This window comes from Eubalaena glacialis, chromosome 8 (genome assembly GCF_028564815.1).
Source record: "Eubalaena glacialis isolate mEubGla1 chromosome 8, mEubGla1.1.hap2.+ XY, whole genome shotgun sequence".
In the NCBI taxonomy this organism is placed as follows: domain Eukaryota; kingdom Metazoa; phylum Chordata; class Mammalia; order Artiodactyla; family Balaenidae; genus Eubalaena; species Eubalaena glacialis.
The window spans coordinates 9,249,166-9,270,945 of NC_083723.1; the positions used below are offsets into that span (position 1 = coordinate 9,249,166).

Sequence of the window (21,780 nt, forward strand, 5' to 3'; positions counted from 1 at the left end):
CCAGAGATGTGCTCCCTCACCAGGTCCTACAGGGCACCTGCATGCAGAGACCACCTGCGCTCAGTTCCCTCCCTGGAAGACTTTTCTGATTATTAAACTGCAGCTCCATCAATGGGACAGAATGGCCACCTCTGGGCAGTGGAATTACACATTTTTCCCTCTTGTCATGCTTTCCTCTTCTTTCCCACAACAATCGTAAATTTCCTTAAAAAACAAATCAAGTTAAGGGAAAACGTTGCTTGTTTTGACGTGGAAATTGGGTCTCTGAGCCTCCTTCTTGACCCACCAAAGGGAAGCATAGTGGTTTAAGCGCAGGGACTCAGGAACCAGGGGCTGTGCGACCTTGAGTGAACCGCTTAACCTCTCCGTGCTCCAGTTTCCTGGTCTGTAAAATGGGAGCAACAGTGGCCACCTCATTAGCTCTCACGAAGAGCCAGAATGTTCATACTCCAAGGAAGGACTCCTGGCCCAGAGCAAGTCCTCAAGCTGGCCCTCACTGTCCTTAGTGGTGGCCACAGGGGGCTCCCCCACTACTGCCACGGAGTCAGAGTCAGCGGGAAAGGCTGCAGGGAGCAGACTCTCGAGCCTCCAGAGCCCCAGTGCAGCACGGAGGCCCCGGCGAAGCAGACACTCCAGGAACTGCAGGCGCCTCATGGGAAATGGGGCTGGGCTGCCGAGGGGCCTCCTGGGAGAATCTCAGCAGCCGTCACCTCCACCCGGCCGGAGAGGTGAACGCCGCTCTCATTGCTGGTAGGGCTGAGCGTGGGGACGTGGAGAAGCGGGGCTTGGAGCCCGGCAGGTCAGGCAGTGGGCGCGGAAGCTGCGCTTTTTGCCTCTCTTCCCCTGACACTCTTCTGTCTCAGGCGCATCTCGCACCCCTGAGGTCGGGGTGTTCCAGACCCCTCTCCTCTCTGGGCACCATTCCTCTGAGCTGGAGTCCTTCACAGCCACGGGTCTCCAGGGTGGTCTCCGGACACCGGGAACTAGTTGTGTGTGCACTCTGCTGCCGCAGGCTCTCCAAGGTCCCTGATACAGATCTGAGATTGAGATGCGCTGCTTTACTACTTTCCTGTTTTTAATAAACCAGGTAGGTCTCATCTACGAAAGCCGACTTAAGAGTTGAATTATACCTGCCACTAAGAAAGCCACTGGGTCTCAATCCACACCAGGACATTTCCATGGACCCACCGATGCCAGGGTCTCAGATGCAAGTGCGTGGCAGAGACTGCTGGCAGTCTCCCCGACATTCATACCCCCTTGGTCACAGAACCCGAGTTCTATAAAAGCATTGGTCTCAGCCAATGCACTGCCTTTCTCCCCTTCCCCTGTCAGCTTGGTGCAGCTGTGTGGCTGAGTTCTGGCCAATGAGCTATATGCAGAAGTGTTGCTAGGGAGCATCCTCAAGAGGAGAGAGATATGCCTTTTGCCAGCTCTGCCTTCTTTCTGCTGGCTGGAATGCAGATGCAATGACTGGAGCCCCAGCATTTATCTTGTGCCATGAGGTGGCAGAGCAGGCAAGCCAGAATAATGAAAGAGAAAGGGTCTGGTCAAGATGCTTGTGAAGTCACCACATTAGCCTTGAACTGCCTGCTCTCTGGATTTACTTTATCCATGAGAAAACTAACCTCTATTTTGTTCAAGCCACCACGATTGGGGTTTTCTTCATATGCCATGAAACCCACTCCTGATTAGCACTATCCCCGAGAACACACATCTCTGAAGCAGCATTCCTGGATGCTATGACCAGTCTGCTCCTCCAATCCCAATCTGCCCTCTACCTGCCATGGGGTGTGGTAGTTACAAGACGACGGGGTGGTGAACTGGGGGACAGGGAAGATGGGGCATTCCCACAGCATGGAGCTGAAACCCTAGCCTGGGGTAGACGGGGCAGGCATGCACTTCCTGGGGCTGAGCGTGGGCACCCAACTTCCTGAAGCAGATGAGCAGCTGGGATCAGTAAAAGTGTCCCCAAGCCTGCAAAGCACAGAGCTGTGTCTCAGGTCTCCTTTCACACCTGACACCCCAGGAAGGCCATGGTCTGAAAAATGGTCTCTGCCCAGCATCAGCCCCTCTGGGGAGCAGGCAGCAGGCGGCTGCTCTGCCCCAGGTCTTACCCAGTCCCCTCACATATCCCACTCCCCACAGGGCCCAATGAGCGGCCCTGCCATCCACCCTCACCCACTGAAGGGACAGGGACACCCCAGAGGCTTGATGCTATCACTTCACAGACGACTTTCTAGAAATGACTCATCAGCCTAAGAACTGGCGGCTTTTCTCCACCCTTTTCCACAAAGAATTCCTTGTTTGAACCTCTCTGGGAGCAGGGGCAGGGGCCAGGTTCACGCCTCCCAAGGGGCGTCCTCATCAGGGGGTATCCACCGCCTCCTTGAAGCAGCTGTGAAGTTCTCTCCTTCCTCTTCTCTGCAAGAGTCCGTATATGAGGGGGCACTATAGCTCCTTCAATGACCAGGAGAACCCACCGTCAGAGCCGTACGGGCTGGGAGTTTCCTCCTGGGAAGCAATTCAGTAAGACTTGAGTTCCTAACAGACAAAGGAGTATTCACATTTCCACTTTTGCCTGGGTCTTTTTGCTCTTTTGAGTTTTACCAGGAATTTGTCCATTTCATCTAAACTGTGAAGTGGGCTGTAAAGTTACCACCTTACCTTCAACCATGAACGTGTTAGGATCTACACGATGCCCCCTTGCTCCCCCGGGGACAATGGTAATGGTGTGTTGGCTGGATTGTCATGGCTGACAGCTCGGGGTCTAATCCACTTCAAGGACATGGGCTGTCGGGGAGCGGGAGGAGCAGAACCTCTTACTGGAACCCACTGGAGTTTTGCCAGACAAGGGTCAGCATAATGGCTGAGCCAAAACTGGCCAGGAGGGGAGGGGGCAGCTGAAGGCACAGAGGTCTCGAGCAGGGCCACGAGGGATGGCTCAGTCACATGATCTCAGATGAGAAATCCTATGAGGCCCTGGAAACCGTCCTGAGGCATGAAGTCTTTCCTGAAGCCTAAGCAACGAGAACACCATGCCCAGATCCAGCCCAGCAAGTGTCTCTGCTCTGTCCAGCAGCTTTCCAGATGCCAGTGCAGGCTGTTCCCAGGTGGGTAGACCTGGCCTGGGTCTCGACCACGGTAAGTGACCTTCAGCTCAGAAGGTAAGTGGCCAATGGCGACTGTGCTCTGGTCTGGTTTGTCTGGGGCTGATGGACATAAATCCACCTCAGGTCAGCCTGTCACCTCAGGGGTCAGAGTCTTGTCTTGCGACAACTAAAAGCCAGTGACAAGGGGGCTTCCCTGGTGGCGCAGTGGTTAAGAACTCGCCTGCCAATGCAGGGGACACGGGTTCGAGCCCTGGTCCGGGAAGATCCCACATGCCGCGGAGCAACTAAGCCTGCAAGCCACAACTACTGAAGCCTGCGCGCCTAGAGCCCGTGCTCCACAACATGAGAAGCCACCACAATGAGAAGCCCATGCACCGCAACAAAGACCCACTGCAGCCAAAAATAAATAAATAATTAAAAAAAAAAAAAAGCCAGTGACAAAAGAGTGGCACACACATCATTGTGGTGACAGAGAGGGGAGCCAACCGCTGCCCCTTGCAGTGGTTATACCTGGGGCATCCTGATTCAGTGGGGACAGAAAGCAACTAAAAAGCTACTAGACGTCAAAGAAACCTTGGAGGAGCCTGTAATACCATTTACCCTGTAAGAGTCAGAGAAGAGGGCTTCCCTGGTGGCGCAGTGGTTGAGAGTCTGCCTGCCAATGCCGGGGACACGGGTTCGAGCCCTGGTCTGGGAAGATTCCACGTGCCGCGGAGCAGCTGGGCCCGTGAGCCACAATTACTGAGCCTGCGCGTCTGGAGCCTGTGCTCCGCAACAAGAGAGGCCGCGATAGTGAGAGGCCCACGCACCGCGATGAAGAGTGGTCCCCGCTTGCCACAACTAGAGAAAGTCCTCGCACAGAAACGAAGACCCAACACAGCCATAAATAAATAAATAAACAAATACTTAAAAAAAAAAAAAAAGAAGAGTCAGAGAAGAAAAGCCACCAGATTGATCATCTCAATAGATACTGAACACTATTTGCTAAAATTCAATATCTACTTCTCATTTTAAAAAGTGCGAACACTCACTCACGGGGCTACTTTCTTGAGATCATTAGGCACCTATTACTAGTTCTTACCAAAAGCATCACAATTAATAAGAAAACTCTATTTGTTTTAACTAATTAAAGCTAGAATGAAAAAAGAATGCCATTCATCACTATCATTTAATAAAGGATGTAAAAAAAGAAACAAAAATTATCACTATTTAAAAGTGATACCACTGTATATCAAGAAAACCCAAGGGAAGTAAAAAAGTTATTACAATCAGTTTCACTAAGCATGGACCAAACATAAGTTAGAATTTTATCTTCATCAAATTCAAGCAGAAATGGTGGAAACTATATTTTTAAAATATTTCTAGGCATCTTTAAAACAAAAACCTGGGAAATGGGGTAGGAAAGGCCCTCTGCAGACCTGAAACAGATCAGGAAGGGAGACGCAGCGTGAAGCAATGAACAATGCTTAAACTGTGCTGAGGCCGTGCTGGGGAAGCTGTCCCAAGAGTGAGTGCGGAAAACATGGAGAGAACAATTTGGCAACAGCGATCACAAATTAAAATACATGCACCATTTAACACAGCGATTTCACTACAAAGAAGTTACCCCAGGCTATCCTTGTAAAGTTCACTAAGATGTATAAAAAAATTTTTTTTTATTTAAGGATGTTCTCAGCACCAATGGCCAAGAGAAGAAATCTGGAAGTCATGTTCCCACGCATCAGCAAGGCACGGGGAAACAAGTCTGTCTGCAGGTGGAGGCCCCCTGGTACGAGCCTCCAGGATCTCCAAGGTCTGTCACTGAGTGAAAAGACAGGGCGTTGGGACAGTTAAATAGGTCAAGTCTTATTGGCATTAACCTTCTAGCACACAGCCAGGTTTTTCTGGGGGGGAAAAAAAAACACAAAATGGTAAACAGTTCGGGGGATTGGACTTTCTGTATCATGGGTACATGTTACTTTTATATTTTAAAATAAATATGCTTAGGTAATTTTAAATCTGAAGAGAAGGACGGAAGCAGCATTTTTTAAAAGGGGAGAGAGAATTGGGAGGCTCCTGGTGTACATTCTAGAAGAGGCAAATCTACTGGCAGTATTAGGGGACTCCATAGAGAGCATCTCCCCACGCTGGCCGGGGAGGGGGAGGCTCATCTCCTACCTGCTGCTACAGGTAACACTGGTGCTACAATCTCTAACCAGCTACACACCCACTCTCGCAGATACTCAACTCAGAGAAATCCATTTTACAAAATGATCAGAGATGTAAGTGCACTTTTGTGAGCAAAAAATGCTGTGAATCATTTACTTTGCTTAAAAAAAAACCCCAAAAAACAATAAAAGCAGAAATGACCTAAATATCAATGGAAGTTGAGTGGAAGTTGAGTAAGTAAACGGTCTCTCCCTAGGCTGGAAATCTACACAATGATTAGAGAATCCTATTTTTGAGGAATAGTCAATAATATAAAGAAACCCTTATGATACACTGGCAAGTGAAAAAAAGTAACAAGCAGCAAACTGATTGTATATCATCCCATCAGTTTTATGTAGAAATTTATAAATATACACACATCTAAGAAGCTAGAAGGACGAAAATGTTAATGATAGGTTGGTTGTGGGTGATTGGATTATAGAGGAATGCTTTTCATTTTCTTCTTCGTGCATTTTTGTATTTTTCTGTATTTTCCACAATAAATTACTTTTATAATCAGAAAGGAATATTGAAGGAAGAAACCGAACACGCGTAAGCATGCGGGGGTTGGATTTACTGGAGAGCAGTACCGTGGACGTGAAGTACCCTAAGCTGTGCTGGAGCCCTGACACCAAACCCCAAAGGCCAGGTCCCTGCCCGGAGGTGCGTGCACGGTATCGCCACCTAGCGGCCGATTCACCCTGGGCTCCCACACCGCTGACCCAGGAGAGGCCAGGAACACGGGAACCCCAGGTGCGCTGTGGTCTGAGGCTGACCACGTACAACTGAGTCACCCCCCCAGAACCTGGGACACAATGTCTCACAAACTCGGCACAAAGGCACAGGCGACAGTGGAACCCACTGCCCTGATCCCGCCGGCTTCCCCAGCTCCATCTCCAAGGCCACCTCGATCAGGCTCAAGGTGCGGACAAAATAAACGGAAGACAGGAACAGGAACGATGAGGCAGACCTTATCCTAAAGCAGATGCAGGATCTGAGACCCGCCGGGGAGAACGGCTGCAGGGCAGGGGCTGCGCTGCTCGGGGGGGGGTCACCGGATGGGGCACTTATGTCATCCTCCCCAAATGTCCCCACTGGTGGCTGGCCCCGCCCGTGCACAGCCTCTCCACCCCATCGTTCCAGGACCACCACCATGGACTCCGCCTCAGGTCACCTGCCCTGTCTTCACCCTCTGATGCCCTCCCACGGTGCCAGCCCTCTACCCTCCCCATCCTCGTTTTCACTAATCGCGGGGGGCAGGTGGCAATGAAAGGGCACAGAGCAGAGCAGCAGAGGCCCGGGCTCCCAGCTCGGCTCCCAGCCTGCGGCACCTGCCCATGGGGGCTGTGCTCTCTGTCTCCCCAGCAGGGGAGCTGCCTGGGCCCACAGAGGCTGCCCAGGGGGCAACGAGGCCGGAATCGGGCGCCCTGCGGACGAGGGGTCAGAGTCTGGAGGAGGCGGCGTGACGGAGAGAGAAGCGGGCTGGGTGCAGGAGGGCGCCTGAGAGCAGAGCGCAGGCCTGGGCTGCGGTCTCCTCCGACGGAGCCAGCCAGGCGGCGGCGGAGGTGTCCCAAGCACCAGAGATGTTGGGTGTGTTGGAGAGGGGGCCTGGGGACCCTGAGCACACAGAGGAGACCCGTGGGAGACTGTGGGGACAGGGGGCCAAGGACGAAACCCAGGACACCACCATTCATGCTCCCAAGGGAGGCGGGACGGCTGCAAAGCTGGGGAGGTGAGAGGCTCGGGGGACGAGGAATCCAGGATGATGGCTCTGCACTGCCCAGGCTTCAACTAAAATTTGATTTTTCATTCAATGTGGACTCTTTTGGATTACATTTCATTTTTTGAAATATTGCACTATTACTTATCCTGATACTGAGGGTTTTTTGTTTTATAAATTCATTTATTTTATTTATTTATTTTTGGCTGTGTTGGGTCTTCGCTGCGGTGCGCGGGCGTCTCATTGAGGTGGCTTCTCTTGTTGTGGAGCACGGGCTCTAGGCGCGCGGGCTTCAGAAGTTGTGGCACATGGGCTCAGTAGTTGCGGCACATGGGCTCAGTAGTTGTGGCTCGTGGGCTCTAGAGCGCAGGCTCAGTAGTTGTGGTGCACGGGCTTAGGTGCTCCACAGCATGTGGGATCTTCCCGGACCAGGGCTTGAACCCTGCATTGGCAGGCGGATTCTTAACCACTGCGCCACCAGGGAAGCACATCCTGACACTGAGTTTTGGACACATATTTAAATTGTGCACCTCATAACCCTCCCCTAGTCCCATCCCTGGCAGGGGTCAAGTTGAATCAAGGGGGCTGGGGCCGGGGGTACTGCGGGAAGAAGACAGCGATTAAATCAGGGTTTCTACCCTGGCAATCTGGCTAACAAGAAAGCCTGAGAGTTCTCCTGTTACAAATTCTGGGTAAATATATTAACTCATACATACTTTGAAATGTACAACTGAGCTGGCAAGAAAGTAAGGCGAATGACCAGAGGCCAGAAACGTCAGGACAGTAGGAATGCAGGCCAGGGAATGGTGCCATCAAGCTTTCATGGAGCTCACAGAAAACCAGGGGCCCGAGCAAGATGGGCAGTGAGGTCAAAGCCCTCTGGCTGAACCCCAGACCCTGAGAGGCTCCGTCAGCAAATACCAACCAGGAGAGACCATGCAGTGGGGTCGGTCTAAGACAGCTGGCCTGTCTTAGACCTAGCTGTGTACCACCTGGGACATCTAAAAACCACAAGCCAGGCATTTAGCCTCCTGCAAGGCCGGTAGAGGAAAGGCCAATCTTCTTGAGGGAATTCACCAGCAACAGAGCTCTTAGGCATCTCCAGATAAGGTTTTCCCAAATAGGAGCTCATAATCAAAATCACAAAAAATCCCTCTAGAATAAGGCACCACGAGTGAGAGACAGCAGGATTTTGCTTCTTCCTGAAAAGCCACTAAAACTGTGGTAAGGGAATTCCTTTTAAAGGCATAAAACCCACACGGAAGAGAAAATGAGACTGCGGAAGCAGCAATGCAATCTCGGGAAACAGTCACTGATGTGCAGACCCAAGAACACAGGTGACAGCGAAAGTGAGAATAGTCAGCAGGCACAGCCGTCGGTGCAGGGGCTGGAGGGCCAATGACAAGAGGACGTGGGGAGGATGATCAAAGCTGCTGACGAAGTGGTGGAGCACAGGCTTCACCCCAGGCTGCCGGGACATGGCCCTCCTGCCCCAGAGGACCGGGGTCTTCCCTGGGGAGGAAGGGATCAGGGTCTCTGGCCCCGGGTTACAGACAGTATGCCTGTGTGGTTGAAGCAGACACTAAGGACCGCCCCCCCCCCCCCAGCCACAGTGCTGCCCCCCGCTCAGCTCCAGGCTTTCACCCCAGGCCTCGCCCCAACCCAGCAGACTAAAGACGAAGGTGACTCTGACCAACCCAAGAAGAAGGACGGAAAGTCCTGCACCCAGGTCACCTGCAGGAACACCCACAAAAGGAACCTCCGTCAAGTGCTGGAGGCCATGCACCATGAACTAGAGGGACTTAACCCAGGAAGGAGGGACTTAACCAGGAAGGAGGGGCCTCTGAGAGCCAGAGAGGGAGGGAGGGGATGGCCAGAGATGCTCTCCACAGAGGTGAAGGGCAAGGCTGGGGTGACACCACGTTGAGGCTCTCGAGGTGCAGACAGAGGAGGTCGGGGGCTCCGGAACCAGCAATACAATATCCGACACGTACAAATATCCTGAGGACAGATTTAAACAACGGCTGGGGGACTGTAGCTTGAATTTACTGATAAATCCATGGAATGCCAAGTTGCAAAAAACAAAACATACCACATAATGAAAAGTGTTTTGCAGGAAAGCAAAAGCAGCCCAGCTCTGCACAGCATTTGCAAGACTGTGAAAGGTGAAGGGCGAGGGCTAATGGAGCAGACCGCAGCAGGACTGCACTGGGACGACAGACAAACAGGGACTCAGAGCGGGGCCGGCACACGGGCGTCGGGCCCGCGTACCTTGTCGTCGTCCTCGCAGGTCATGACATTGGAGAAAGGGATCTCAGCCTTGAACATCTTCCGGCAGTGCATGAGCTGCACCAGCAGGTAGCACACGGTCTTGAACTTCATCCTCTTGGCCGGTTTTATATCTGAGAGAATCAGCCCTGGAAATATCTGTGCGGACGTGCAGCAAAGAGAAACGCTGTGAGTAGACACACACATCCTACCTCTTGGGCGGGGAGCACGAACTTAACGGGGCAGGGAGATCACAGGCCACTTGTTGAGGACCTACTGCTCACCAGACACAGCAGGGAACAGAACCGGCAACCCAGTCCCAAAACACGCAGGTCTCAACTACGCCCAATGCCTCTGAAATGAGAGCGATGCCTGAATCCTGGGGCAGATGCATGGACATCACCCAGCTGGGGCAGTACCACGCTGATGAGGGTCACCCACTGGCCCCCGGGGTCCCTCCTGCAGACCTCCCCTTCTGCCTTTCACCTTTTTCTCTCTCCTCCTCAACCCAAACTTCTCCAAAGGGGCTGCTCACTGTACAGACCTCGTCATCCTTCTCACTCTCAAACCGCAGCCACAGCTGACGCTGTTGTTTAATTCTGCATGACGGGTGGGGCGGCATCCACTCATGGCACCAAGGCTCCCTCCTCTGACTCACAACCTCCTGCATCCTGGCAGCGGCTTGCAAGCTTTCCTCCTTGGCGCCCTGCCCTCCGCTCCTATGTCCCCAGGTTGGCCCCAGCTGGTCACCCAAACCTCTCACACCTGCCCTTCTCTCACACACTCACTCCCCTTCTCCAGAAGTCAGCTCACCCTGCCCTGCCTGTCCTGCCCTGAGCCCCATTTCTCTCCCCTGGCCAGTGCCACACCCATCCACAGCTCCCGTGTTACATGGGTGCCACTGCATCCTGGCCTGGAGAGCACTGGCCCATGGATGCACCAGGACAGCGAAACCCAAAGCTCTCCCTGACCTGCTTGTATCCTGAAGAAGTACTGTGGCCACCTGTGTCCCGTGCACCTCACCTGTGTCCCGTGCCCCTCACCTGAGCCCTGCGCCCCTCACCTGAGCCCTGCACCCCTCACCTGAGCCCTGCCCCCCTCACCTGAGCCCTACACCTCTCACCTGTGTCCCGTGCCCCTCACCTGAGCCCTGCGTCCCTCACCTGAGCCCTGCACCCCTCATCTGAGCCCCGGAAGTGGCTCAGTCACCCTCAGTCGTGTCCACATCACTTTCCCAGGGCAGAGTGACCTTCAGCGCTCACACAGGATGGTCACAAGCCTTCCTGTGTGCACAGCACCCCTCGATCCATAGCGCACCCCATCCCTGACCTCCTGCAGAGGGTTCTCAAACCTCATTTGCAGAAGAGGCAGTGAAGGCCCAGGGAGGTGCGGGAGGACTCAGGATGACCCAGCCCTTGAGGACCCCAGGGCCCTGACTCCAAGTTCCCTCCCCTCCCCTCCCCCACGGCCCTCCCCTCACGGGCAACAGGCCAGGCCCAGGACACAAGGTCAGCGGGGACACCCTCCCATGTGCACAGAGCTCAAGGCCTGAGAAGCAGTGATCTGAGGAGAACGAAGGAGCCGTTAGTCCTTAAGAAGGCTCCGCACAGGACCCCTTCTGGAGCCTACCTTTCGCCGATGGGAGGGCACGATAAAAAAGGTCTCGATGTTGTGAGTTTTCAGAAAACTGTTCCTCTCGTGTCCATGGCCCGGCTCCACCTCATAGTCACCATTCAGGCACGCCAGGGTGGTCTCTGTGATGTGAACCTTCCTACGGAAAAGGAGGCGGAGATTTGGACGGAGCCTCCCCTGCGGGGCCGCAGCTGGTTCTGGGCAGCATCCGGGCGATGCTCTGCGGGGTCCTGGCAGAGGTGTCCCCCCTCACAGGCAAGCTCTGGAAGGAACACTCAGATTCCCTGGGGCATACGCACAGGAGAACTGACAGGTGGGGTGGGGCAGGGGAGGGACCCCAGGAGAGAGGGGAAGCGTGCAAAGGAGGGCTGCAGGCAGAGGGGATGAGGGGCCAGAGGGACACAAGAGGAACTGAAGGGGAGGAAGGAAGCAAGTGTCAGAGGACACAGAAAGGACGGCGAGGGAAGGAGAGGGTGGCGAGGTGAGGAGAGAAGCGAGGCCCCTCCCCCGGCTGCGGTCCCCAAACCCGCAGGGCGGGAGGACCCCAGCCCGACATCAGGCCCGCACTGTCCCCACACAAAGTGGGCGGGCGGGAACAGAGCCGTGTGCGCGGCATTCACGCCCACCCCAGTGAGTTTTCTGGTGAGAGAAGGAGAAATCCTCAGTCAGCATAACCTGAGCAAACGCCAGCACCCACGTAACCTAGACACATGGCCCGAGCTTCCGGCCCTTAGCAAGGCCCGAGCGCCCGGGCTTAGGGAGAAACACAAACTCCCCAGCATGCAAAACACTCCCTGCAAAGACCTGAGCCCTCACGTCCCCAAACAGTCTCCTGAATTCCTTGGTCGGGGAGGGGGAGACACATGCAGGGCACTGAGGCAGGAGTGAGCATCCCCCCACTGCTGGCCCTGAGGGCACCTGGGGCACTGTCACCCCATCAGCCTGGCCCTGGACTGCAGACGGCATCAACGGTCTCTAGAAATGCATGCGTGTCCACTCATTCATTCACTGGTCCCCCTCCCTCCCTTCCTTCCTCCCTTCCTTCCACCACAGAGAGGGACAACACAGTCCTGTCGCTGAGCTGAGGGGCCAATAGGGAGGCAGAAACATCAGCAACTGCTCTCAGCGCAGAGCATCTCAGGCTCTGGAAAAGAGGAGGGGTCTCGGGCACACGCTGCCCTAAAAGCACACGGTGGGAATGGACAGCGCCCAGGCTCCCAGCCTGGACTGGGGAGAAACTGGAGGCCTGGCTGGTTCCGAGCAGCAAGGCCACTAAAGGGGGCAGGGCCACCTCACTTGCAAGTGCTGCCCACCACTCGCGGGGCGATCCCTCACCCAACACAGGCGGTGGGAGTGAAGACAGCCAGCCACACTAGCTCGCCTGCCCTGGAGACGGAGGGTGGGGATGCCCAGTGTCTGCCATCCCTAAGGCCCGCAGCACCAGAGCCCGGTTATTGATGAGGCTGTCTTGCCCAGGACAATAGGGGTGGGGAGATGTGGGACCAGGGGCGGAGGGGGCCCACCATACCCTGGAGCTGGGGGGTACGCAGGTGACCCCAATCATGGTTCCTACCTGAGGGCCCCTGGGGCGGGGGGCGGGTAGGCCATTTGCTCAGGACCCAATTTCACTTGCTTCCAGGCAGCCTGGAACATGCATCCAGCACATCAGTTTGGGGCTGACCAGGAGCCGTGTGTGCTTCGGGGCAGCAGAGAGGGCTGTGTGGTCTCCTGCCACCAAGAAGCTGAAGGCCATCTCCATGCAAGAAGCAGACAGGTGCCCCATCCCTCCCTGGCCTTGGCCTCTCCAAGGCAAACACTCAGGGTGTACGGCCTTGGGAAGGAGTCCATGAACCAAGTCCCAGGGGTCCCAGCATGAGATGCTGGGGTAAAGACACAGCAGTGATTCATTCCTCCCATCTGTCCACCCGTCCATCTGTCTGTCTGACCAGCCACACTCCCCGAATACCTAATGAATAGAAGATAAGTGCTTGCAGAATGGATGTATGGAAGATGGATGGGTGGATGGAGGAAGAATGGAGGATGGATGGGTGGATGGAAGGAAGTATGGAGGATGGATGTATGGAAGATGGATGGGTGGATGGAAGGAAGTATGGAGGATGGGTGGATGGAAGATGGATGGGTGGATGGAAGGAAGTATGGAGGATGGGTGGATGGAAGATGGATGGGTGGATGGAAGGAAGTATGGAGGATGGGTGGATGGAAGATGGATGGGTGGATGGAAGGAAGTATGGAGGATGGGTGGATGGAAGGTGGATGGGTGGATGGAAGGAAGTATGGAGGATGGGTGGATGGAAGATGGATGGGTGGATGGAAGGAAGTATGGAAGATGGATGGATGGAAGATGGATGGGTGGATGGAAGGAAGTATGGAGAATGGATAGGTGGGTGGTGATGAAAGCAAAAGAAGGACCAAGGGGGAAGGGGGAGGGATGGACTGGGAATTTGGGATTAGCAGATGCAAACTATTATGTAGAGAATGGATCAACAACAAGATCTTACTGCACAGAACAGGGAACTATATTCAGTATCCTGTGATAAACCATAATGGAAAAGAATATGAAAAAGAACGTATTGATATATACATATGTGTAACTGAATCACTTCGCTGTGCAGTAGAAATTATCACAACACTGTGAATCAACTAGACTTCAATAAAATAAAATTTTTTAAAAGAATGAAGGAATCACGTTAAGAATAGTGCGAGAAAGAGCAAACCTAAAGAGAGGCAGAGTGAGGAAACCCCGAGAAGCTCCAGGGCGGACACCACCTCCAGGGGCCTGGGAGTCTCGGAAGGTTACTGGAAAAGCCCCATCGCACGCGCCCCCCACCCCCGCTGCAAGGGCAAGGCAGGACCCCGAGGGGTGCACACACCACGTGGGCCAGGCCCCTAGAGGCACCGGGGAGGGTGGCGTCAGCAGCCCCTGCTCCCCACTCACGGAGCAGCTTTCCAGCAACCCCTCCCAGGCCAGCTTCCTTCCGCAACTCCCCCTTCCCTGCGGGGAGAGTCGCAATGCTCTGTCTCCCTGGGAGCCAGGCAGTCACGCTTTGGCCCTCGTGTGCCCTGAACCCTCTGCTGAGGCCACCGCTGGCTGCACGCACCTGATCTGGTGTCCAGTCCTCATTTTGCAACACTGAACACAGCTGACGGCTCTCCTTCCTCCCTGGCCCTCCTCCTGGCTGCCCGCACTCCCTCTCACCACGCCGCCCTCCTCTGCTCCTCTTCCTGTCTCCCGCTCCCCTTCTCTCAGGAACTCTCAGGCTCGGGCCTTCCTCATCTTCCCTCCTTCTTGCACATCCTCCTGGCGCTCCGTGTGCAGTGCCAGGGTCTCAGTGCCCCCAAGGGCCTGTGAGCTCCCCAGACCCCTGCCCAGCTCCGAACTGACCTCAGTGCCCAGGAGACCCAGGCTGACAGGTGATAAAGGCACCTCCCCCCGGCCCCGTGTCGTGCTCCCCTCTCTGCATCCCCCCGAGTGCTCCCTGTGGCCCCCCAAGAACGTGAACCCCACCGGGGCCGAGGGCTCTGTCTTTGCCGCCGACACCACCCTCCCCCCTCCTGGAAAAGCCAGGTGCTCTGTAAACACTATGCTCCTGAGGGGGGTGTCTCCGAAAGGGGGAGTGGAGGGGAGGAGGGAAGAAAGAAGCAAAGCAGAGAGCAGGGCAGGCAGGATGCGGCCCCCCCGTGGGACTGGTAGGGAGGGTGAAAGGAGGGAAGCTACCGGTCAGCCGGAACTTGAAAGAGGCCCTGGCCAGGTGAAGGGGCCTGCGGAGCGGGGTCCCTGGCGGTGGGAAGTCTGTGTGCTTGTCCGCATGGCAGGCGGAACACTTAAAGACCTCAGTGGGCAGGGGAGGAGGGAGGTGGGCGGCTCCTGGCACCACCTGGCCGGCCAAGGGGCTGGACTTTGTGCAGGACAGCGGGGCTGCAGGCGGGCTGCTGCTGGGATTCACTCTGGCGCCCAAAGGGCGAGGGGCAGGCACAGTGAGAAGGTGTCCCCCCCACCCCGAGACCCTGCTCTGAAGGGTGGAGAACAGGAGGAGGAGTGGAGGGGTGCTGGAAGGACGGGGCCCTGAAGGAAGAAGGGATCGGTGGCCACGAGGGTCCCCCCAGGGGGATGCTCAGAGGCAGCCCGGGTCACAGACGACAATGCCGCGATTTTTGAGCTCGCTTAGAAATGCCGTGGCCACTCCCATGGCAGGCTCAGCGTGGATTCAGGCTCATTGGATTCTAATCTCCAGGCTTGCTGCTTCCTCGAGCCCCGTAAGCCCTCCTTTCCTGTGATTTCAAAGCCGCTCTCCAGAGCGAGTGGCCTTGGATGCCTCTGGTCCCTCGGCCGAGCTCAGGGCCTTGGCACAAGGAAAGGTGTCACCTGTTTCCGCCACCTCCCCCAAAAAGTCAGGCCAGGAGGGAGGGGGGAAGATGCGGCCCAGAGGACGCCAGGTCTCTAGGGTGAGAACAGGACAGCTGGGGACAGGCAGCCAGGGTCAGAGGGGCCCTGAGGCCCCTCAGGGCGGAGGGCACAGAGCTTTGCCTTGAGGTTCATAAGACAGAAGCAGACATGCGTGTGCAGGAGTCTAACGCTCAGCTCTAGCCCCTGGGAACCGCAGCTGGGCCCTGCAGCAGCCGCGAGCACGGCCTGCCAACCACTCTAAGAGGCGGAAATCGGGAGGGTGGGACCATGCGAGTGCGCCTCAGAGCCCCCTTTTCTGCAATCACATCATCCCCCTGCTGCCCACCGTTCGTGGAGGGAGGGGAGTTCCCGTTCAGTTCTCGGGTTAATGTTTTCACCGTACATGATGCCTTGGCTCTGTGGAATGGTTTGAAGAAAATGAGACCAAAGGAGGCGACTGTAATTAGAAAGCATTAGGAGTGCACGGACCAATGAGAAATACATCCTCCTCACTCTAGAGGAAAATCTGTAACTTCCCTAGTGGGGCTCTAAAGGCAGAACACTTTCCACTGCAAGTCTGAGAAAGAAAGCAAAATGAGAAGCAACAGTCAGCACTCAGGACAGCTCCTAGCCAGGCAGACCACCGGGGCGTTCAGTCTCCTCCTCCAGAGTCGGCTTGCCCACTCTCTATGGGGGCCTTGGGGATGGGGCTGGGACAGCCGGGCGTTCCCAGATCCCCAGGCAGAAGGTTGTATTAGAATCCCCCGCCCCTGCCCTCAGGGTCCCCGATTTACCCAGGCAGGCCGGCGGCTTCCATGACGTTCGCCAGGGTCACGTCGTTGGACCACACGTCGTACTGCCACTTGCGCAGGCCCAGGACCCCGCAGAGGACCCTGCCGGTGTGCAGCCCCACGCGCATGTTCAGGTCCACCTCAGTGGCCTCGGCCACGGACCTGCAGCAAACACAGGCAGGGCGTGGGGCTGGGGCCCCGTGGTCTGCCACCTCAGGGCCAGGGAGCAGGGGCATGGGGGAATCTCCTGACCCAGGCAGCCTGACCCCCGAGCTGTGGCCGCTGGTGGGCAGGGGTCACTCCAAGCTGGCTCCCCCCTGCTCCCTGGCCACTGGCCATCTCACAAGGCATCCCACCTCCCCTCTCCCCCTCCCCACCCAGAGCAGCGGCAGGAAAGAAATGAGCCCAGGACCCCGATCCAGGACCTCGACCCTGCTCTGGGTGCCACTGACCTGATCAGGGGTGCTCGCGCCTGCTTGCTAGCCAGGGGCCAGCGTGAGAGCCCCAGGGGACATCTGACAGGGTCCCAGGAGCCCTGGGAACGGTCAAGGTTTGACCCCGAGTTCCCTGACTGAGAGGGTGGGCTGCAGACCCAGCCTGTGGGGAGGCCCGAGGCTCCACAAACCTGCCCCAAACAACAGGGGGACCTTGTGGGTTGTAAACTGTGCGTCCGTCAACTCAAGGGAGAAAACAAGACATGCGGACGCTGAAATCAGACTGCAGGGCCAGTGCACGCGTGCTCCACCTCCCCAGGTGCTCGTGTCTCTGGGCTCAGCCCCGGCTGAGGGAAGGGTTGGCATGAAGCCCTGAGGGCCCCAGGAGAGACCACGCTCGGAGTGGGGTGGCAGCGTCACCGGAAGCACTTGTGAGAAGAAACAGGAGGTGGTTTTGTAAGTTCCTTGGAGAGAGATTCACGGCAGTCACGTAGGCGGGCTGTGCTCAGAAATCCCCTCGGGGGACACGAGGACGCCCTGTATGGTTTCTCCAGCCCCACGAGGCCCACGGTGAAGTGAGATGCAGGAAGTACACAGAGGGCCTGTGATCGCACAGCCAGAGCGCAGGGGACGCACCGCAGCCGCGGGGAGGCCCTCTGATGCCACTTTTCTGGATTTTCCACTTCTCCCCAAGAGCAAGAGATTATTTAATCTTTAAAAAGTCTGAAGCATGCTGTTGAGGAAGCATTATCGGGCCTGGCTGGTGTGCTCCAAGGGACAGAACTGCAAGGAAGCCGTGAGGGCGGGGAGGGGGTCAGCCATGGCGCCCCCGGCCCTCCCCACCCTGGGCGGGTCCAGAGGTGGCCCCGACCGGCAGGTGTGTTGGATGGGGCTCTCCGGCCGGTGGAGATGTTCCGTAGCAAGAAGGGCAGGAAGATGGAGCTGAGGCTCAGGGACACGACAGCCCCATGATTAGGACATCGGCTGTGAGAGGGAAGGGAGGCTGGGAGACCAAAGGCACACAGGGCCACACTGCCACCACCCTCGGGCAGCCCAACATGGACTACCCACCCTCCGTCCCCTCCCAACAGCAGGTGCCCTGTAGTCCAACCACATCTAGACCTGCCCCCCCAATACAGCAGGTGCCCCGAGCCTGTGAGCAAAATCTCACTCCTGCTCCAAGACTCAGGGCTGATTCATGTGCATCCCACCCTGTTCAAACATAACATAGGCCCAGCCCAGATGCTGCCTCCAGGAAGCCCTCCCAGATCCTTCACCACAGCAAACCCACTCCCGTCCCTGCCCAGACCCTTGTCACTCTGCTTCTGCTATGATAGCTGGGTCAGGCGCCATCAGAGGAGACTACTGCATCCACATGGCCACATGACCGGGCTGCCTCCACTGATCAGAGGCTTGGTGGACGTCCTAGGGCCCTCCCGGAGAGTGGGTTGCAAGCATCCTGGGAGGGGCTGCCCCAGGCCATTCCTCACCTGTGCCTTGTCCCAGGCGGCTGGGACTTCCCACCTACCCCACCCCCAACGGCTGCAAGCTGTAACAGGGCTTAGCCGCTGGGCAGATGCATTCTGGCCACAGCGCCCGCCACTGGCCCCTTGGGTTTGGTGTCAGTCCAAGGGAGAAGGAAGGTGGTAGCTGACACCTCCAGCCCTGGCTTAGCGTCCACAGCCCACCTGCGTCCACAGTGTCCTGACTAGCCCCATCCCACCTGGTGGTCACTACGTGTGAGCCTGCCTCCACGCTCGGTACCTGGAAGTCGTCTGTGCCTGGACGGGCCTGCCGCCTGCTGACTCGAGGCCCATCCACAAGGGGTCCTGGCCACTAGCCTCCCAGGGCCTGGTGTAACACCCGGTCCTGGACCCTCGTGAGTAAATGGTGTGGAATGAGAGTTCAGTTCCCCTCGCCCACACAGCTCCTGACCACCGCCAGCTTGCTACCCTCCAACAAAAACCCCTTAATTTAAAAGTCTAAAGAAAGACAAGGGGCTTCAAATGATGATGAAATAAAGAGACTGGGAATCTTCATCTGGAACAAAATGAATGTCACCAGGACACAACTTAAGTCCACAACATCGCAAGGAGGGCGACAGAGAAGGAAAGTCCCGAAGCCTTGGCTCACGTGCCTCTGACAGCAAAGGAGCCTGTTCCGTGCAGCAGAAGAGAGGACAGAGCTGGGCCACCCCGCGGGAAGGCTGGGCCGAAACAGCCTAGCATCCCCAAAGACTGTGAAACTATCCCATGATCTCTTCCTAGCAGGTTATTGATGCATGATGCCCTTACTAATGATCCACGATTTATTCATCATCGTAACAGGAGTAGCAGCGTTAAAGAAGCGAACACTTACACCCGGGGTGCACCTCGGGCTGGGTCCCCAGAGCTCCACCTCCCCAGCCTGGCTCAATGCCAACGTCCTGTCCTCAGATCAAAACCTGGAGGCTGCGACCAGGAAGGGACAGGACCTGGGGGGCAGGGTCAAGGACAGAGTGTGAGGAGGAGCACGGGGGGCGGGGGGGGGCGGGGTAACCCCATTTGTCAGTAATGGCACAGGATGCGTGAGGCTCACTGGACGCAGCCCACCTGCCCTGCCCTGACTTACACCTGCAGACCGTTTGCCCACTGCCCGGCAGGGCTTCCGGCCAGCCAGGCCACAGGAGCCCCTGCCACGGCCCCCCGCCCCGAGCAGCCTCCACTCAAACCTCCCCCCCATCCCAGCCTGTCTTCTAACCAGGAGCAGTTCTGCCTGTAACTGCTCACTTCACCCACCGAGGGCCTGTCCCCCAGAACCATGGCACACGCGGGCCCCAGAGGTGTGCCGAGACGCTGCCTTCCCAGCTGGCCCTCGAGCCCGGCCTCACTGTCCTCCGTATTCAGGGGGCCAGGCCAGACCGTAGAACCAGATACGTCTACACAGGGTCCTGGGCATCCTGGTGTTCAGCTTTGATAACCTCAGAAGTCTGCATGCCACAAATTTACAATAAAGGTTTTGTGGAAGTCTGACTGTTCACATATCTTTACTACCTCTTTAGTTGTATACACTTTGAATGTGTTTTTTTCAATTTTAACTCTTTTTTCATTCGTTAAAGGTACTGAAACAAGAAAACTAAGGTTTAAAAAAAAATTTTTTTTAATTCACAAAAAGAAATGAGTTTGGGAAATGTAAATAAGTAAACCTGCAAAAGATGCTTTTGTGCATTTTAAGCATTTCTACTTCTGCAGTCGTGGAAGGGCAAAGGGCAGGGGGACTTCTGGGACCCACGTCCAACCTTCCTCAAGGAGGCCTTCCTGCCCCCAGTGTGCAGGGCCTTTGCCAGCCTCCACCCAACCTGTGCAGCCCAGGACACTCCACCAATTCGCCCCGTCTGTCATCCCTTCCAGCAGGCTCTCAATTGCGGGAACAGCAGATGTGCAGTGAGGTGGACAGTCACTTGTAGATAAATCCTGCCTCAAGAACTGTCTCACTCTAGATAACCAACAAGGACCTACTGTACAGCATGGGGAACCATACTCAATATCTTGTAATAACCTGTAAGGGGAAAAAGTCTGAAAAAGAATAGATATACATATGTATGTGTAACTGGATCGCTTTGCTGTACACCTGAAACTAACATAACATTGTAAATCAACTATACTACAATTTAAAAATTGTCGGGCTTCCCTGGTGGCGGTGGTTAAGAATCTGCCTGCCAATACACGGGACACGGGTTCGAGCCCTGGTCCGGGAAGATCCCACATGCTGCGGAGCAACTAAGCCCGTGCGCCACAACTACTGAGCCCGTGAGCCACAACTACTGAAGCCCGTGCGCCTAGAGCCCGTGCTCCACAACCAGAGAAGCCACCGCAATGAGTTTAAAAAAATTGTATGAAAAATAAAAAGAAAAGAAAAACAGAAAAACCCCAAAAAACCTGTCTCACTGAAGAGCGTTTGCCAAGAACTGAGAAAACTGAAGGAGGGGGAGGACCAGGCCTCCAGAACAATCAGAAATGACTTTTGTCACTCGGCCATCTCTTCTCATTCGACCTCCAGCCTTGGGTTGCTCCAGCCTGGGCACATGGGGTCTACCCATGACCTGAGCACAGGCAAGCTGGCCTTACCAGCTCAAAGACGGGTCAGGGAAGGAAGAGCACATGTCATTTACTTCTACTTAACTCAATATAGTGAACCAAAAATACCCAGACCGCAAGCAAAGCCACGTCTGGATGAAGTATTTAGCCAAATGGTACCCTGCATGTTTGGAGGTCTGATTCGTGATTTGCTAATGCCTGTGATGGGCAAGGTGCTCCCCGTGGAGTGGACAAACCCCATTCCTGTAAGTGCACAGAATCCTGATGCTTTGGAACCCAAGGGAGGGACAGCAGCAGCCCAGCTGGCTCACCTCTGAGCTGGCTCCCTTTTCTGGGGGTTAATGAATTGATGACCGCAGTGGCTGGGGACCCAGCATCTTCCGTGCCAGCCCATTTAACCTGGGATCCCATTTAATTCCCACAACAGCTCAGAGATGCAAACACGGTTTCTGCATGTCACAGCAGAGAAAATCAGGGATGCAAGGAAACCAAAGCATCACCTCAAGAATGGGGAGCCAGGAACCCAGGGGGCCTGTCTGCTTCCTCGGGCAGGAAGCCCCCAGCCCACTCAGGAACAGCCGCATCTGGGGACTGATGGCCTGAACTCTAGGAAGTGTTCTTGTACCAGACTTGGCTGCAGAGGAGCAGTTTCCTTGGGTCTGACCTAATATTCAAGGCCTGACAGAGGGAAGCTGGCACTGGGGTGCAGGAAAGGGTAGAGGCACAGATCTCACGTGGGCAGCACACCCACTGGGAGGGGAGGGAGCAGGATCAGGCCTGGGTACCCTGGGGAGGGGCTGCAGAACTTAGAGTCAAAGACATAGGTCAAGCAGCATGACACCACCAGGAGTCCTGGAGAAACCTCCCCAGAACCTTCAAGGTCAAGGACTAGCCCCTGACCACCAGGACGCAGGCCCTGGACGTGGCCATGAGGTTGGTCCCACTGCCCTGGTCTCTGCCAATCCAACCTCGCTCAGAGCCCCGGATGTCATGAAGCCATCACTCCCATTTTACAGATGGGAAAACTGAGAGCCAGGGTCACAGCTCTGCAGGGGCAAGACCAAGCCAGTCACCACACTTGCTGGGCACGTAAGGCTCTTCCTACTCTATCTCCATTCCTCCCACAAGCAGGTGCCATCTGGCCAAAACCAGGAATA

The 21,780-nt window shown here is 55.8% G+C and overlaps 1 protein-coding gene across 1 annotated transcript in view; it reads right to left on the reverse strand.

The window, feature by feature from the left end:
- The window catches only part of ADCY1 (adenylate cyclase 1), a 123,311-nt gene that overhangs the window by 37,870 nt on the left and 63,661 nt on the right, over positions 1 to 21,780 (reverse strand). Inside the window, exons 6-8 of the mRNA XM_061197548.1 lie at positions 16,117 to 16,275; positions 10,915 to 11,056; positions 9,289 to 9,444 (exon numbers count right to left, since the gene is read on the reverse strand). Of these exons, the coding sequence (XP_061053531.1) occupies positions 9,289 to 9,444; positions 10,915 to 11,056; positions 16,117 to 16,275 (457 nt within the window). The remainder of the gene's footprint in view (positions 1 to 9,288; positions 9,445 to 10,914; positions 11,057 to 16,116; positions 16,276 to 21,780) is intronic.